Consider the following 19,844-nt stretch of genomic DNA (forward strand, 5'->3'; position numbering starts at 1 on the left):
TTGTATTTAATTAATGTAATTTATTTAATTGTAGTGTAAGGTTAGGTGTTAGTGTAAGACAGGTTAGGTTTTATTTTACAGGTAAATTTGTATTTATTTTAACTAGGTAGCTAGTAAATAGTTAATAACTATTTACTAACTAGTCTACCTAGTTAAATAAATACAAACTTGCCTGTGAAATAAAAATAAAACCTAAGATAGCTACAATGTAACTATTAGTTATATTGTAGCTAGCTTAGGGTTTATTTTACAGGTAAGTATTTAGTTTTAAATATGAATTATTTAGTTAATGATAGTAATTTTTATTTAGATTTTTTTTAATCTGTTAGGGTTAGATTTAGGGTTAGGGGTTAATAACTTTAGTATAGTGGCGGCGATTTTGGGGGCAGCAGATTAGGGGATAATAACAGTAATGTAGGTTGCGGCGATGTTAGGGACAGCAGATTAGAGGTTAATACTATTTAACTAGTGTTTGCGATGCGGGAGTGTGGTGGTTTAGGGGTTAATATGTTTATTATAGTGGCGGCGATGTCGGGAGCGGCAGATTAGGGGTTAATAATTATTTTGTAACACTTTGTTATGAGTTTTATGTTACAGCTTTGTAGCATAAAACCCATAACTACTGACTTTCAGTTTACGGTACAGATCTTGTAGTTATGGGCTGTACCGCTCACTTTTTGGCCGGACAGGCAAACTCGTAATACCCGTACTCGTAAGGACTTTTTGAAAGCTGCGGTAGTTATCTTGAGTTACGGTCAAAAAGTGTGCAGTACAGATATACCTACAAAACTCGTAATACCAGCGGTAGTGAGAAAGCAGCGTTATGAGGCTTTTTCACTCATAACGCAAAACTCGCAATCTAGCCGTTTGGTTGCAGACTAATTTTCATTTTTTATTTTTCTAAAGAAATTCTGCTGTCGTAAGATTAAATTTTTCTAGTGTTTCTCATTGTTGCTTTTCTTGCCTACCCCTGCTCTAAAACAAGATCAACTGTATAACTTTGTGATTAAAAATAGCAGTGTTAATAACCTATTATATAGTCAAACGTATTTGTTAGCTGCTGAATGTGTTTTAAATGCTACTGTCAAAAAAGTAAGAATTATGCAACTGTGCAAGCAGCTTATGGGAATTCTTGAAGTATTTGCTAGTTTAGAAATCTGCACACCAGCTTTAAATTTGGTTCTCAAATGTAGCACATGCTGCTATATCAATGTACTTATTGGCAAATTACACAGAGCTTTCCAAAATAAACCCGTTATACTGTTTATGAAGGGAGGACATGCAATGCAAGCAAAACTGTTGAAAAATCAATTAAGTTCTATGTCTTAAGCTGCTTCAAATTATTTGAATTTGCAGAGAGCAAGTATGATGAAGTAAATAGGATTATTCCTTGTTTTATAAATTGTTGTGCTGATTAAGTAGATTCCTATTTGATTATAGTTTTTTGTGACAAACCATTAAGTCTCTTCAATATGAAATCATGCTTAATATGTAATCAGCCAAGTTAACAAGTCAAACGCTATGGGTATACTTCATCATAGTTTAAAGGGACAGTTTCCAAAAATATCTCTCCTCGTGAATTTGTTCCCACTACTACGGAATTTGGCGGCACTATACAAATAAATGATAATAATAAATGATAATAATGATCCATTTTACCTGCTGGAGTGTATTAAATTGTTTAGAAGTAGCTAATTCACCCTTATTTCAGGATTTTAAATAGCTGATTTAGCCTATGATATCCCCACCTCTACTGAAAGTTTCTAGATTTAAAGAGACAGTAAAGTCATAATTAGACATTCATGATTTAGACAGAGCATACAATTTAAACAACGTTCCAATTTACTTCTATTATTTAATTTGCTTCCTTCTCTTGTTATCCTTTGCTGAAAGGTTTTTCAAGGTAAGCTCAGGAACAGCAAAGAGCCTAGGTTCTAGCTGTTTATTGGTAGCTGCATATATATATATATACACCTATTGTCATTGGCTCACCCATGTGTTCAGTTAGAAACCAGTAGTGCATTGATGCTGCCTCAATAAATGATACTAAACGAATGAAGCAAATTTGATCATAGAATAAAACTGGAAAGTTGTTTAAAATGTTATGTTCTATCTAAATCATGTACTAATTATAAGATAAGGAAGCAAGGGTGTGTACACAAAGTGATAATAAAATGAAGTCTGATTTTACCTGAAAATTCAACCCATTGTAATAAAAAAAATAGCAAAATAAAAATAAATAAATATATATATATACACAATTAAACCGGTAAATTTAATTTGTCATACATTTTATACTCTGCAGCTAGTATAACAAATCAATTGAAATACATTAAAGGGACACTGAACCCAAAAATAGATAGAGCATGCAATTATAAGCAACTTTCTAATTTACTTCTATTAACATTTTCTCTTGCTATCTTTATTTGAAAAAGAAGGCATCTACGGTAAGCTAAGAAGCCAGCCAATTTTTGGTTGAGAACCCTGGACAGCACTTATTTATTGGTGGGTGAATTTATCCACCAATCAGCAAGAACAACTCAGGTTGTTCACCAAAAATGGGCCGGGATCTAAACTTACATTCTTGCTTTTCAAATAAAGATACCAACATAATAAAGAAAATTTGATAATAGGAGTAAAGTAGAAAGTTCCTTAAAATTGCATGCTCTATCTGAATCACAAAAGAAACATTTTGGGTTCAGTGTCCCTTTAAGGGAAAACAATTTTACAGTATACTGTCCCTTTAAGTTTCAAACATAATATAAATGATCAATTTTAAAATGTACTTCTATTACCAAATTGTGCTTTGTTTTCCTGGTATGCTTTTTTGAGGAATAAGCCTAGGTAGGATGATAGGCGCTTAGGAGCGTGCACACGTCTTTAGCAATCTATGGCAGCAGTGTTTGCAACTATGTATGATATTGCTATACACATTGTTGTAAACACTGTTGCTAGATAGCTAAATACAGATGCATAGTTTGGAGCTCACCTAGGATTACTCTATAAAGGGACAGTCTACTCCAGAATTTTTGTTGTCTAAAAAGATAATCCCTTTATTACACATTACCCAGTTTTGCATAAGCAACATGGTTATATTAATACACATTTTACCTATGTGATTACCTTGTATCTAAGCCTCTGCAGACTGCTCCCTTATTTCAGTGCTTTTGACAGACTTGCATTTTAGCCAGTCAGTGCTGACTCTTAAATAATTCCATGGTAGTGAGCACAATGTCATCTATATGGCATGCATTAAATAGTGCTGTGAAACTGTGAATAAAGGTCAAAATGCACTAAGATAAGAGGCGGCCTTCAAGGGCTTAGCAATTAGCATATGAGCCTACCTAAGTTTAGCTTTCAGCAAAGAATACCAAGAGAACAATGCACATTTGATGCTAAAAGTAAATTGGAAAGTTGTTTAAAATTGCATTCCCTATCTGAATCAGGAAAGTTTTATTTTGACTGTCCCTTTAACAAAGAATGCCAAGAGAACTAAGCAAAATTAATAGTTGGAGTTAATTGGAAAGTTGTTTAAAATTCCACGCTGCATCCATTCCATTTCCGTTTAATTTTGACTATACTGTGCTTTTAAGTTTTAACAGTTATATCAGGTTACTTACAATATTTTTACTGATGATATGGTCTATATGATATATGGGAATAGAAAAATAGAAGTCCCTAGAAACTCCATCCAGTGATTAAAGGAACAGTATACACCAATTTGTATATAACTGCATGTAATAGATACTACTTTAAAGAATATGCACAGATACTGATCTAAAAATCCAGTATAAAACATATTAAAAACTTACTTAGAAGCTGCCAGTTTTTCACTGTTGATGAGATTAGGCTGGGACAGCCTGTGAAATGGGCTGGAAAACAAGAACATCAGACACTCCCCCCTTCCCTGCATATGAAAATACAGATTATACAAACAGGAGTCACAGGAATCTGTAGACATCAGTATACATAAAACTTTGGGATTTAGGAGTCTGAAAATCAGCACAATGTTATTTTAAAAAATCAGTGAATCTATAAATTTTTGCAAAAACACTCAGAGGTGGCCTATATAAATGCATCATCCACAAAACATTTATGCAAAGAAAAATCCAGTGTATAATGTCTCTAACTGTTCATGAATGCTCAAAACAGTAAATAGGGGAACAATTGCAAACTATTAAATCATTACCATAGACCACTGGTTTTCAAACCTGTCCTCGGGCCTCCTTAACAGGCCAGGTTTTCAGGATTACCTTGGATGATAGCAGGTAAAATAACCATCTTTATTAAAGGGACATTCTGGTCAAAAATGAAATGCACATAGATGGATTACATCTTTGAATAGAAACATATTTGCAATATACATGTATTGGCAAAAATGCTTCAAGTAAAAGTTATCACTGTTTTAGTGTTAACATTTTTCTCTGCACGTGCATGTGAAGCATAGTTAAGATATTCTCAGTGTACAAGCATTTTAAATACTGCAGCTACTCAGAGCATCAGTGGGGCTTGAATCATTTCAGCAATTAACAAATTGAGTCATTACCAGATGGTATAAGCACCTTAGGCTCTCTGAGCAAGCATTGTGTTTAAAATGCTTGTGCACAGTGCATACTTAAATACACTTTTGAAACAGCTATAGCTTTTATTAGAAGCATTTTTGCTAATACATGTACATTACAAAAAAAATATTCTATTCAAAACTGAAATAAAGTCATGTGGATTCCAATTTTGGCTGGAATTTCCCTTTAAAGGGACAGTCTAGTCAAAATTAAACTTTCATTATTCAGATAGGACTTTTTTTAATTTTAATCAACTTTCCAATGTACTTTTATAATCAAATTTGTTTTGTTCTCTTGGTATTCTTAGTTGAAACTAAACATAGATAGGCTCATATGCTAATTTCTAAGCCCCTAAGGGCTGCCTCGTATCACATGCTTTTTAAATTGCTTTTCACAACAAGAGACTTATAATTTCATGTGGGCCATTAACACTGTGTTAATGCCCGGGGAGTTATTTAAGATTTAGCAAAACACAATACTAAATGCAACTCAATAGATTTTATGTAGTCACAGTCATGTGATCAGGGGGCTGTCAGACGGTTCTTAGATACAAGGTAATCACAGAGGTAAAAAGTATATTAATATAACTGTGTTGGTTGTACAAAACTGGGGAATGGGTAATACAGGGATTAAGTATCTTTTAAAACAATACATATTCTATTGTAGATTGCCCCTTCTCTAGTTCAGAAATCCTCAAAATGTGGCCTGTTAGGGAGGTCTGAGGACAGGTTTTAAAACAAGTTTCATCGACCATATATTTAGATTTAGATTTCTTGTAAATTAGATTTTAGATAATTAATATTTACACAGACCATTTGCGTAATCCCTTTGTTGTAACGATGCATAAGTGCCTCTGACATCCCATACCAAAGAATACCACAAACTTCAATTCCATAAGGATTTTCAAGAGGTGTAAAACTCGGAAAATATTTGCTAACAAATGTTTTTTTATTGAGGAAAGTGCATAAACATAAACGTCATTTTCAAGTAAGTATTTACAATTGTTGAGTAATAACATCAAACAGACAAAGTAGTGCTGGCAATCTGGCGCACAAGTAGCAGTTTGACAAGAAATTGCTGGAATTGTAGTAGATACAAATAAACTCAAGTTGTATAGGAGCGGAGAAAATACAAAATTGATAGGTAGTTTTGCCTTAATATTAGGATTTCTAATGACAAATTTTGATACTTGTTGCCAGTTAAATGTTTTAGTATTAGCAATATTACACAGTTATTTAAAGGGACAGAAAAATGCAAAACTAAAATGCTGTTACAGCATTTTAATAAGCAACTATCACTTGCATATTTAGGTTTGCTATTCAACAAAATATATCAAGAGAGTAAATTAAATTTGATAATATAAGTCAATTAAAATGGTGTCTTAAAACTGCATGCACTATCTGAATCATTTCATGTCACTTTAATAATGAGAGAAATGGAGAAATGTTTCAGGAAGTCGCAAAAAATCAAAGGACAGGTTGTTTTTAGTGCAAACTGGTTTTAAAATACCTATCTTGACCTGTTTCATGGGTATCTGTTTCCCTTTCTTTCTTGTCTATATTTACTCAGCATGTGCATTTGACGATTTATTTGCTAAATAAGTGCTGATTATGGCTGTAGGTAGCACCATTCTGTTTTTTTCGATGCCAGATTTTTTTTATTCATTCTCTTTGATATCCTTTGTTAAAGAAGCAGCAATGCACCACTCAGAGCTAGCTGAACACATTGGTTAGCCAATTACAAGAGGCATATTTGTGCAGCAAACAATCAGCTTTTCAACAAAGGATATCAATAGAACAAAAACAAATTGGATGATAGATGTAAATTGGAAAGTTGTTTAAAATCACACCCTCTATCTGAATCGTGAAACAAAAAAATTGGGTTTCTTGTTCCTTTAAAGATTCTTTCACATTGATATTCATGTTGAAAAATTCCTTGCATATCCATGCTACAAACCTTGCAAAACATTTAAAAATGCAGATTTTATCAGACTATCCCCAATGATATTACTAATATTTTCAGTAATTTAATTTGTGATAAATGACTCTGTTTTTTAATTTGGCTTTTCATCTCAGCATAATTTATTATCTAATAATCAACAATACAAAAATGTAGTAAGTGAAAACTTACCTCCAAAGTTTTTCCGGATGGATGTATTCAAAACAAGCTTAATGAAAGTCCCTTGAGCGTTTTACCACACATTGAAAGAAATTAGATACAGCTGCTTTTACAGGGCTCTAGACAATATAATATACTTGCCAACTAGGTAGTGAATGCAGAACTCTAGACTGAAAAAGTATAGTAAAGCAGCAACATTTTATTTAGTACCATATATAAACTGTTACTTAAAACTATTTTTTTTTCTCTCAAATTCTCTAGGGAGAAACTGGTAATGATGGAAGCAAAGGAGAAAAGGGAGAAATGGTATGATGTGTGTATATATATATATTGGCTATTGTGGTTGTGAACAGCAAAATTATTTACATTAATGTGATTTTATACCAATATTATTACATTTGAAACCCAACAATGTAAGTATCTTTCTTCCTCTCAAAATATTATTCTCTGTATCCATAATCTGTTGTATGGTTCTAATGTATGTAGTAATGAGATTATGGGTTTTTAAACATTATTATTTTACCTTTTCCTTATGATTTACAAATGGACAATGTGATAAATTCACTTATGGCATCTCCAGTTTGTCTTCTGTTCTGTGCAACACTGTAGCCTTCTCTCCACTCCAGTCTTTGGCAAAGTTGCTAATTATTAGGGCTTAACATTTGGGGATAAAATACCAGTGGCGCGCTAACTGTTGCGTGCAAGCAACATTGGATTTTTGCGTGCGTCAGAAATAGTGTGCGGAGTTGAAAGTAAACACGTTCCTTTGAGCACAAACACTTTTAATGCACGTCTGGTTAGTGGGACTTCAGAGCTCTGGTTAACTGTTATGTGAGATAAAAAAGTGGCACAAAGCACATCTAAAATGCATTTATTAGGTTAAATTGCATTAAAAAGTTATTAGGGCTCAAAAATATGAGGTCTCAGGTGTTGGAGAAAAATGGGCTGCAAAGGGCTTTAACAAAGAAAAACATAAATACACATGTCTAAATATGTTCATGTATGTGTATGTTTATATTATATATATATATATATATATATATATATATATATATATATATATATATATATATATATATATATAATGTGTGTGTGTGTGTGTGTGTATGTTCACCTATGTATTTGTATGTGTTTATATGTATTTACAGACATATATACACATATAAACACATAAATACATACATGAAAACATGAAAAATATATGTATGCAATATTCATATTTAATAAAGTGTTTAGCTGTGTATTTACTGTAAATACTTCATATTCCAATGTTCTTCACATAGTGGATATGTTCTAAGTATTTTTAAAAAGATATTCATATATATATAAATATATATATATGTGTGTGTGTGTGTGTGTGTGTGTGTGTGTGTGTGTATATATCTATACCTATTATATATGTGCAGCAAAGATATTTTCATTTCGGATGAAATTTCCATTCTTAATATTGATGGAAATTCATTTCGAGAGCATGCTAAGGTAAGTTTTAAACCCTCAAGAAAAAAAATACTAAACAAATGAATACTGACGATGATGAATGTGCATTCGTCTGAAAATGAATGCACAGCTCTAATACCTATACATAATCACATATATATATATATATAGAAAATAATGGAGAGTGCACTCGCCAGGACTTTTCAAAGTTTTATTCCAATAATGTACATTACTTTGAAAAGTCCTGGCGAGTGCACTCTCCATTATTTTCTATTTTACCTATATTTTCTATTATACCTATCTGTTGCACCCTGGGCATGTGATTTGGATTTCTGGAGTGCTTGTCTACTTTGAACTTTATATTTATATTTATATATATATATATATATATATATATATATATATATATATATATATATATATATATAAAATAGAGAGAAAAGTTCACTGTTCTTAAACATGTCCCCAAATGTGCAGTGCTTAAAGGAGATGCATCAATAAGCACTAAATCCCAGTAACAGTGGATCGGTTTAAAACTCTCTATGAGAGAACTGAGTCACTTTAAATTCCCCCTATACACGCCAGGAGATCTTAACAATTATACAGCTTATGAGGAAAGGACATAACAGTCTGTCCGCAAGTGAACCCTGGTGGTTTAAATCAGTGGAGGTAATGGCAATATATGCTCAAATGGTCAGTCAGACCAACACTCACCGCTACCAGCCAGGGCTCTGGCGGTTAGGTATTCCTATAACTTCTCCGCTCTCAAAGTAAGCTCCGGCATCCCTCTATGCAGGAGCGGGGCGTTGTTGAAAGCACGTGACTCAACTCGTCCAATCGTTTTTTAAGAAGTTGTAGTCATGGGGAATCAACTGTAAACTGGGATCCAAGAGCTCCAAAGCGTCTCTGCTTGCCCAGAAGGTAATGCATTTAAAAAAAGAAAAAATGCAGATGACGGTAGACAAGTTAAAAGTTTCTTTATTGAAAAATCATCATAGATAAAACCATCCATGGGTCACACATACAGCATAGCAGCGAATCTGCTAACATGTTTCAGCCCTTAGGCCGTAATCATAGCTGTGGATTACACACCTGCACACCTTTTAATTAGTCCTGATCTCGCTAGCGGTATTAACTCTAGCCCATGGTAACCTGGTCAAGATCATTACAACGTACCAGTGATAATACAGAACCACAGAGGGGCGTTTGTAAATATCCGCAGGAGGTCATTGGACTTGTAAGTGCATTTAATACAGCGCTTATTGTGTGTAAAAATAAACTTCACTTGAGTCAGAGTTTGCGCTTTTGTTGTTTCTTATACAGAAGTTATTTCTAATGCATACTTTTACATAATTTGTGGTGAGGCCTACATACTGTAGGTGACAGGAAATACAAGTAAGGACATACATGACATACATAGAAGTGCATTTCAAGCAACTGTTTATGGGAAAAACTTCCCCAGTGGCTTCAGATCTGAAGCTATTGGAGACAGTGATATATTCACAGACTGCATTTCTGTATGCATTTATAGAGCCCCTTGTGTGTTAACCAAGAACTTGTTTGTTTATTTAGGTCAGGTAAAGTAGAAGGGGATAGGACATTACCCAATGTTTTTGTTCTTCTATAAGAGCAGCGAAGGCCATTTTTGACACATGTTTTAAGCTTATCGTCTGCAGCTAAGATACCAAAATGCTTTTTAATAATTTTGCAGATTTCGATATACTGAGCGCTAAATTCTGTTACAAACGTAACACCTTTGAAGTTTTGTCTAGTGCCCTCTTGAGTCACAGAATGTGTCTGAATTAAACTAGTTCTGTCAATGTTGGCCACTTGTCTTTCTGCTCTGTTAATTACCCCTTTGTTTAAGTCTCCTTTTCAGATCTTTAGACTGTTCAGTGCATGTATCTGTATGAGTACAATTCCTCTTGACACTAATAAATTGGCCTTTGGCCACTGCAAAGGGAACATGCATAGGATGGCAACTCTTGGCATGCAGGAGGGCATTGCGATCTATGGGCTTTCTAAATATACTGGTGTCTATTTTCCCCTCTGCTGTCCCTTTAATTGTGATGTCAAGAAAATGTATTACATTGTTTTTTAATTCATAGGTGAGTTTAAGACCAATACTGTTGGTATTCAGGTGGTCAACAAATTCAACACATTTGGATTCAGTACTCAACCAAATACGTAATAAATAATCTATAAAACACCCATAATAATGGACCAAGTGTCTAAGGGGATTCTCATCTCCATAGATATGGGACAGCTCCCACCAACCCATGAAAAGGTTGGCGTTTGAGGGGGCAAATTTGGCCCCCATCGCTGTCCCATACCTCTGGAGATAAAAATCCCCTTCAAAATTAAAATAGTTGTGAGTAAGTAGATACTTGAGTATCCTTTAGAATATATTGTTGAAAATCCTCTGTATAAATGGAAGGATACTTCAGAAAAAATGCTATGGCTTCTAAAGCCTCTCTGTGGGGGATAGACAAATACAAAGCCACCACATCAATGGTGGCCTATTTGAAGGAATTGAATTCCCATTTCATATCTTCTAAGATATCTATGACACATTTCCTGTCCCTGATATGACTAAACAGAGATGTAAAAAAAGGCTGGAGGAGGCTATCTTTTTTTAATTATATATATATATATATATATATATATATATATATATATATATATATATATATATATATATATATATATATATATATATATACATTATGTATAGATATATATAGTTTAACAAAAAATAATAAATATATATATATATTTATTATAAGAGAAAACTCAGCACACCTAAAATGCAAAAAATACAACAAGATTTTATTATAGAATATCTAAATATAATTCTAAAACCTGAATCCAACACTTTCAGCCCATCCACTCATGCAAAGCACATTCATTCATAAAACAAACTGATTCAACTCAGGCGTCCCTGGAAGAATCAAAAAAAGGCTCTCACAAAAACACTGCTCTTGTCTATTTAAGAGTATATCCTAGAAAGTTCATTTGAAGATGGACAGTCCCGTAAACATACTGAACTTTCAAACTTGTATCCAAATGATTAATCTTTGATATGTATATATATTTATATTTCAAGTTAGGTTTTGCACTGTTAAATATACAAGGTCGAGTTAACGGGCGAATATGGGTGTTAGAATATCGTGACCGAGTTAACGTAATTCCCTCATAGACTTCATGTCCAATTTATTGCGCGTCAGGTTTTTGCTAAATTTTTCCTTTCAACTCGACCCGACACACGCAAAAAAGCCTCCATTAATCTTGAGCAGGATCGCTAAATAGCATGCCACTCATAATCTCACCCTTAGTGTGTTCTAAGTGAATCTAGCCAGCATGGGCTACTTCAGGGACAAACTGGGAATTTAAAGCAACCCTGGAAAAGTTTGAAGACCAGCCCTATTTTCTGAAATTATATTAATTTGTAATTTAAAAAAATAGCAGATTGTTGTTACAGAAGAACCCTACAATCAAATTTCATCCATGAATCCCTTTCACAGTCTGAAAAAGATTATCCATAGTGTGAACTAGAATCTGAAAACAGTGTGTCACTCTGTCTCACAGTGTTACTTGACTAGATGACTAGACACTAAAAACTATTCAAAGCAGAGCTACTAAAATGATACATGGTCTGGGAAGTAAAACTTACAAGGAAATACTTTGTGACCTTAATGCATATAAGTCATATGAGAAAAGAGAGGTGATACAGCTGTATCACCTTAGCGGCAGCACCATCCCCTTAAAATGTAGCTGACCAGCCCCATCTGCTTAAACACACCGAGAAATATCCTAGAGTCCTGGTAGGCCAATCCAGCTTTGGCCACATTTATTAATCTGCAGATGCAGCTTGGGAGAAATGTTGGCTCAAGATGGCTAATAAAAGCCAGCAATCTCAAATTAAGATCCATTACTTCCTAATCTCTTCACCACTCCTCTTTCACTCAGTTGCGTGAGAGCAGAGGGCAGAGTTGCACAAGCTTTTGGTTGTGCAATCTTAATGTTGCATCGTGGCCCCTGAATATGATCAGATAGGTTTCCTGGCTGGGAATTTTGTCCACTCGCATAGTCATTATATCATAAATGCTTTGAAATACTAGTTTACCAAAACACTATTACAGAATATGTGATTACTATTTTAATACATTTGCTTACCACCAATAAATTCCCTATTTGAAAGTATGGAGTAATGCTGATATTGTTCTTGATTTTAAGAAAATGTGTTACTTATATGATGATTTTTCAAGTGCAAATACTTAAAAATAAACAGCCAATACTGAATACAGAATGCAAATTGGAATCTAAATGTTTAGATTGCCATACAACACCCTTCATAATTCATTGATTGTACATTTTTACTTTTCTTAAAAATATTGTGTCCATAAAAAGAAACAGGCTTAAAAATCCCTTAATCATTGGTGAATAAGAACAATTATAGCCTAAAACGGTAATGATATGTAAATAGCAGGTAATATGTAATGTTACTTTAAGAGCTCAGATGACATCAGCAACAGGTTGCAATCTGAACACTGTCATGTGACTAGGAAGTCAGCAAGTGAATGTTCATGTTATGCTGGAGTTTTGATTATATAAGTAATACAATTATTCAGGTATAGATTTGTGTGTCAGCATCATTTATAATACAAAAACCCACAAAAGAAAACAAGACATAGAGCATACGCTGTCGACATTTATCATTGCACAAGCATTTCTCGTGAAATGTTTGTGCAATAACGCCCCCTGCACATTCGCGGCCAATTGGCCGCTAGCAGTGGGGGTGTCAATCAACACGATTGGATCAGGCTGATTGCTGTCCGCCGCCTCAGAGGTGGCTGATGAGTTAAGGAGAAGCGGTCTTACGACCGCTGCTTCTTCATTCCTGATTCCAGCAAGCCTGAAGGCTTGCGCAGAATAAGCTGGTTGACAGTTTAATCGGCCTCATCAAGTGTGCAAAATCAAGGTAGAAGACTAAAGGGAATGTCTAAAGCCACCATCAAAATGTCAGTTAACTGGGAAATGGAGGAGATTTAAACAAAGATTTGAATGATATCTTTCCACAATTGATGCTGATAGAAAAAGTAAAAAAATGAACGCCTCATTATTTGAAGCTAGTGGGTGAAAAAGCACTAGATATATACAATAACTTTGTATTTCCAGAGGGAGATAACATACAATTAAACCAAATAATGACAGAGTTTGAAGAATACTACATTTCTAAAAGGAATGTCACATATGAAAGACACAGGTTTTTTTACATGCATGAAGAAGTCAGGAAAAATGATTGAATAGTATGTAAATGATCTGAGGAATTGTGCCAAAACATGTGAATTTGAAGAGTTAAGAGATTCTTTAATAAAAGACAGAATAGTATGGGGTATTGGCTACGTAGAGTAGAGAGCAAGATCTAACTCTAGAAAATGCAATAACAATATGTAGAGCAGCAGAAACTGTTAACTCGCAGGATAAATAACTTATTACTGAAATGTGTTGTAGATCAACTAAGAATTGAGAAAAATCAGATGCACAGATCAAAAGAAAGCAGACTGAATATAGGGGAAAAAAGAATGTGTGTAATAGGTGTGGTACTGATAATCAACCACAGAAATGTCCTGCATATGGACAGAGCTGTAAAAAATGTTGTTGTTCACATGCTGAATGAAAGCACTAGAGAGGAGTTTATATAGATGCATTTCTACAGAATGAACAAGAACAAAAGGAATGGATCCTTAAACTGCACCAATATATAATTTCAATTAGATACATTGGCCTCTAGTTATGAAGCCGTCTACTTACCTGTATTCACCAGCCCAATACGCTCGCCAAAGCTCGCCTACCATCGCCGCCGCGGACCTGAATATATTCGCCAAAGTTATCAAAAAAGCTGTCAAGAAGCCGCGCACCAAGTACGGAGCGATGAGCAGCAGACTGTTGTTAACTGACAGTCATTGATCTCGCTGCTCATCGGCTTCTTCGCAGCTTTCTTGATAGCCTGTCACTAAGCACCCACACTAAACTACACTGTTTTACCCCCTAAACCGCCGCTCCCAGAGCCCCCGCACCTAAATAAAGTTATTACCCCCTAAAACGCCACTCCTGGACCCCGCCGCAACTATAATAAATGTATTAACCCCTAAACCGCCGCTCCCGGATCCCGCCGCCACCTACATTATACCTATTAACCCCTATCCTGCCCCCCACTACACCGCCGCCACCTATATTCAAGTTATTAACCCCTATCCTGTGGATCCCGGACCCCCCCGCAACTAAATAAATTGTTTAACCCCTAAACCGCCGCACCCGGAGCCCACCGCCACCTACATTACATTTATTAACCCCTATCCTGCCCCCCACTACACCGCCGCCACCTACATTAAACTCATTAACCCCTAAACCGCCGCTCCCGGACCCCGCCGCAACTAAATTAAATGTTTAACCCCTAAATCGCTGCTCCCGGACCCCGCCGCCACCTATATTAAACTTATTAACCCCTAAACCTAAGTCTAACACTTACACCTCCCTAACTTTAATATTATTTTAATAAAATCTAAATAAAACTTACTATTATTAACTAAATTATTCCTATTTCAAACTAAATACTTACCTATAAAATAAACCCTAAGATAGTTACAATATAACTAATAATTATATTGTAGCTATTGTAGGATTTATTTTTATTTTACAGGCAACTTTGTATTTATTTTAACTAGGTAGAATAGTTATTAAATAGTTATTAACTATTTAATAACTACCTAGCTAAAATACTTGCATAATTACCTGTAAAATATATCCTAACCTAAGTTACAATTAAACTTAACACTACACTATCATTAAATTAATTAAATATATTAACTACAATTACCTAAAATTAAATTAAATAAACTAAACTATAGTACAAAAACAAACAAAGACTAAATTACAGAAAATAAAAAAGAATTACAAGAAGTTTAAACTAATTACACCTAATCTCAGCCCCCTAACAAAATAATAAAGCCCCCCAAAATAAAAAAATGCCCTACCCTATTCTAAATTACAAAGTAACCAGCTCTTTTACCAGCCCTTAAAAGGGCTTTTTGCGGGGCATTGCCCCAAAGTAATCAGCTCTTTTACCTGTAAAAAAAAATACAACCCCCCAACATTAAAACCCACCACCCACATACCCCTACTCTAACCCACCCAAACCCCTCTTAAAAAAACCTAACACTAACCCCCTGAAGATCACCCTACCTTGAGCCGTCTTTACCCAACCGGGCCGAAATCTTAATCCAAGTGGTGCAGAAGAGGTTCTCCATCCAGCAGAAGTCTTCATCCAGGTGGCGTCTTCAATCTTCATCCATGCGGAGCGGAGCCATCTTCCAAGGAGCCGACGTGGAGCCATCCTCTTCAACCGACAACTGAACGACCAATGACGGTTCCTTTAAGGATGTGTTCCGAATTCGGAACAGCCAATAGAATGCGAGCTCAATCCGATTGGTTGATTGGATCAGCCAATCGGATTGAACTTCAATCTGATTGGCTGATGGAATCAGCCAATCAGATTTTTCCTACCTTAATTCCGATTGGCTGATAGAATCCTATCAGCCAATCGGAATTCGAGTGACGCCATCTTGGATGACGTCCCTTAAAGGAACCATCATTCGTTGTTCAGTCATCGGTTGAAGAGGATGGCTCCGCATCGACTCCTTGGAAGATGGCTCCGCTCCGCTCCGGATGGATGAAGATTGAAGACGCCGCCTGGATGAAGACTTCTGCTGGAAGGAGGACCTCTTCTGCTTCACTTGGATGAAGATTTCGGCCTGGTTGGGTGAAGACGGCTCAAGGTAGGGTTATCTTCAGGGGGTTAGTATTAGGTTTTTTTAAATGGGGTTTGGGTGGGTAAGAGTAGGGGTATGTGGGTGGTGGGTTTTAATGTTGGGGGGTTGTATTTTTTTTTACAGGTAAAAGAGCTGATTACTTTGGGGCAATGCCCCGCAAAAAGCCCTTTTCAGGGCTGGTAAAAGAGCTGGTTACTTTGTAATTTAGAATAGGGTAGGGCATTTTTTTTATTTTGGGGGGCTTTATTATTTTATTAGGGGGCTTAGATTAGGTGTAATTAGTTTAAACTTCTTGTAATTCTTTTTTATTTTCTGTAATTTAGTCTTTGTTTTTTTTTGTACTATAGTTTAGTTTATTTAATTTAATTTTAGGTAATTGTAGTTAATTTATTTAATTAATATAATGATAGTTTAGTGTTAGGTTTAATTGTAACTTAGGTTAGGATTTATTTTACAGGTAATTTTGTAAGTATTTTAGCTAGGTAGTTATTAAATAGTTAATAACTATTTAATAACTATTCTACCTAGTTAAAATAAATACAAAGTTGCCTGTAAAATAAAAATAAATCCTAAAATAGCTACAATATAATTATTAGTTATATTGTAGCTATCTTAGGGTTTATTTTACAGGTAAGTATTTAGTTTTAAATAGGATTAATTTAGTTAATACGAGTAATATTATTTAGATTTATTAAAATAATATTTAAGTTAGGGGGGGTTAGGGTTTAGTGTTAGACTTAGGTTTAGGGGTTAATAAGTTTAATATAGGTGGCGGCGGGGTCCGGGAGCAGCGGTTTAGGGGTTAAACAATTTATTTAGTTGCGGCAGGGTCCGGGATCCGCAGGATAGGGGTTAATAAGTTTATGTAGGTGGCAGTGGTATAGGGGGCGGCAGATTAGGGGTTAATATGTATAATGTAGGTGGCGGCGGGGTCCGGGAGCGGCGTTTTAGGGGTTAACATGTTTATTATAGTTGCGGCGGGGTCCGGGAGCGGCGGTTTAGGGGTTAATAAGTTTATTTAGGTGGTGGCAGTGTAGGGGGTGCAGATTAGGGGTGTTTAGACTCGGGGTACATGTTAGGGTGTTAGGTGCAGACATCTCCCATAGGAATCAATGGGATATCGGGCAGCAGTGAACATGAGCTTTTGCTATGGTTAGACTCCCATTGATTTTTATGGGATCCGCCGCCTCCAGGGCGGCGGATTGAAATCCAGGTATGCTGGCCCGGAATAGTGGCGAGAGTACCTGGTAGTAGTTTGATAACTACCAAAAGTAGTTAGATTGTGCCGAACTTGCGTTCGGAACATCTGTAGTGACGTAACCATCGATCTGTATCGGACTGAGTCCGGTGGATCGTAGGTTACGTCACTATATTCTACTTTTGCCGGGCAGTAGGGCTTGATAACTAAGGCGAATCAGCCTCGCCACAAATACGCTGTGGAATTCCAGCGTATTTGCGGTTGACGGCTTGATAACTGGGGGCCTGTATCTCAAGTTAAGGTAAAATCAGAGACTGATTTTGCTTTGTTGAGGCCAATACTACCAGTACTACAAGAAACTAAGATCAGAGTCACAGGATTCTACGGTGCAAATTACCAGTGATAGGTACATTTGTGGCACAAGTTACATACAAAAATAAAGTGTACAATGTATCATTTATAGTGGTCACAAAGAATGTTTAATCAATATTAGGCTTATCATCTTGTGAGAGGCAGAATCTGATGAAGAGTACTAATGTTAGAAACTGAAAGAGATCCAGAATATGACAATTTGTTGGAAGAATACAGTGATCTATACAAAGGACTTGGCTGTCTTCCAGGTGAATACATCAGGATAAACAAAATGATACCACCAGTAGTACATCCATGCAGATAATTGCAATTTGCACTTCAAGACCAGCTTAAAGCAGAGCTTGACAGAATGTAAAGCATGGGAGTCATTACAAAAATAGATGAACCAACAGAGTGGGTGAATTCTCTGGTAATAGTGGAAAAGAAAAATAGAAAATTAAGGATTTGCTTTGGTCCTTGTGTTTTAAACAAAGCAATAAAAAGAGAATATTTTAAGTTACCTACGCGTGAAGATATCGTGTCACAATTTGCAATTGCTTAATACTTTCGTAAATTAGATACTTCCTCAGGATTTTGGCAATTGAAGTTGGATGAAGCCATTTCAAAATTGTGTACATTCCACATGACATATACCAGATACAGATTCTTAAGATTACCATTTGGCATGGCATCTGCCCCAGAAGTATATCACAAAACAATTCACATTAATTACAAACACATTGAAGGTGTGGATACATCCATTGATGACATTATCATATGGGAACTTCTAAGGAGGAACATGATTCTTGTCTAAAACAAGTACTACAAGCTTCTCGACATGCAAACCTTAAATTAAAAGAGAAAAATGTCAATTAAGAGAGGGAAAAAACTAAAGTTAGTTGGAAACTCAATCAGTGCTGATGTGGTTAGACCTTATCCCATGAAGATCTCTGTGATAGAAAACTTTCAGAGACCACAAAACATAAAAGATGTACAGAGATTTCTGGGCTTTGTAAACCAATGTTAAAGTTTTATGATCCAGCAAAACCCATTAAGATATCATCATATGCATCAAAAACTGGATTAGAAGCGGTTCTACTATAAGAATATGATAGTAATTGGCAACTAGTAGCGTATGCTTTCCACTCCATTGCAGGTGCCGAGAAAAGATATGCTCAAATAGAGAAAGACCTTCTCAGCATCACGTTTTCATGTGAAAGATTTCATCAGTTTGCTGTAGGACTACTAATCAATGTTGAAACGGATCATAAGCCACTAATAGCATTATTCGCAAATTCTGTTCACTGAGGATTCAGAGAATGATGATCAAGTTGCAACTCTATACCCTAAAGGTGACATTCACACCAGGAAAACTGATGAATATGGCTGCTATATTGTCTAGAGCAGTGGATCAAACACATGTTCTAAATGAGAAGATAGATGAAGACATTAAAACTTATGTGGATATGGTCACCACAACTATGTCTATTTATAATTTAAAGATGCAGCTGATCCGCAAAGAGAAAAAAAATATGATACATTAGGAAAGGTCAAACAAACAATTCAATTTGGATGGCCTGATGTCAAACAGAGCTGCATAGTTGGAGTATAAGAATACTGGAACTAGAAAGTGGAACTGACTGTGGTTGATTGGATTATCTTTAAAGGCAGCAAGATTGTGATTCCTCACAGTCTCTACAAGTTCATGCTTTAGAAAATACATGAAGATCACTTAGGCATTGAAAAATGTAGGAAACAGGCAACAAAATAAATGTTATGGCCACAAATAAACCAAGACATTTCATATCAAGGCCGTTATTTATCAAGGTCTGGCGGACCTGATCCGACACTGCGGATCAGGTCCGCCAGACCTCGCTAAATACGGCGAGCAATACGCTCTCCCTATTCAGCATTGCACCAGCAGCTCACAAGAGCTGCTGGTGCAACGCTGCCCCCTGCAGGCTCGCGATCGGGTTGATTTCCGGTGATGTCTGTCCGCCTGCTCAGAGCAGGTGGACAGGTTATGGAGCAGCGGTCTTTGTGACCGCTGCTTCATAACTGCTGTTTCTGGCGAGCCTGCAGGCTCGCCAGAAACACGGGGCATCAAGCTCCATTTGGAGCTTGATAAATATGCCCCATAGAGTCCTCCTGTGACACATGCTTAAAATACCAGATGAGCAGTGCAAAAGAACAATGACAGCCACATTTAGTACCAGAGAGGCCATATCAAAAGGTTGGTGCTGAACTGTTTACGTGCAACAACACAGATTTTGTAATTATTACTGATTACCATTCCTTGTATACAGAAATCTGTGGATTGAAGTCATCATCAGCTGAGAATGTGAT

General features: G+C 35.8%; 1 protein-coding gene across 4 annotated transcripts in view; it reads left to right on the forward strand.

The window, feature by feature from the left end:
* COL19A1 (collagen type XIX alpha 1 chain) overlaps positions 1 to 19,844 on the forward strand; it is a 1,696,717-nt gene that overhangs the window by 607,730 nt on the left and 1,069,143 nt on the right. For all 4 annotated transcript variants that reach the window (XM_053710417.1, XM_053710419.1, XM_053710420.1 and 1 more), the window contains exon 12: positions 6,942 to 6,986. In XM_053710417.1, coding sequence (XP_053566392.1) covers positions 6,942 to 6,986 — 45 coding nt within the window. The remainder of the gene's footprint in view (positions 1 to 6,941; positions 6,987 to 19,844) is intronic.

This window comes from Bombina bombina, chromosome 4 (assembly GCF_027579735.1).
Source record: "Bombina bombina isolate aBomBom1 chromosome 4, aBomBom1.pri, whole genome shotgun sequence".
NCBI classification, from domain to species: domain Eukaryota; kingdom Metazoa; phylum Chordata; class Amphibia; order Anura; family Bombinatoridae; genus Bombina; species Bombina bombina.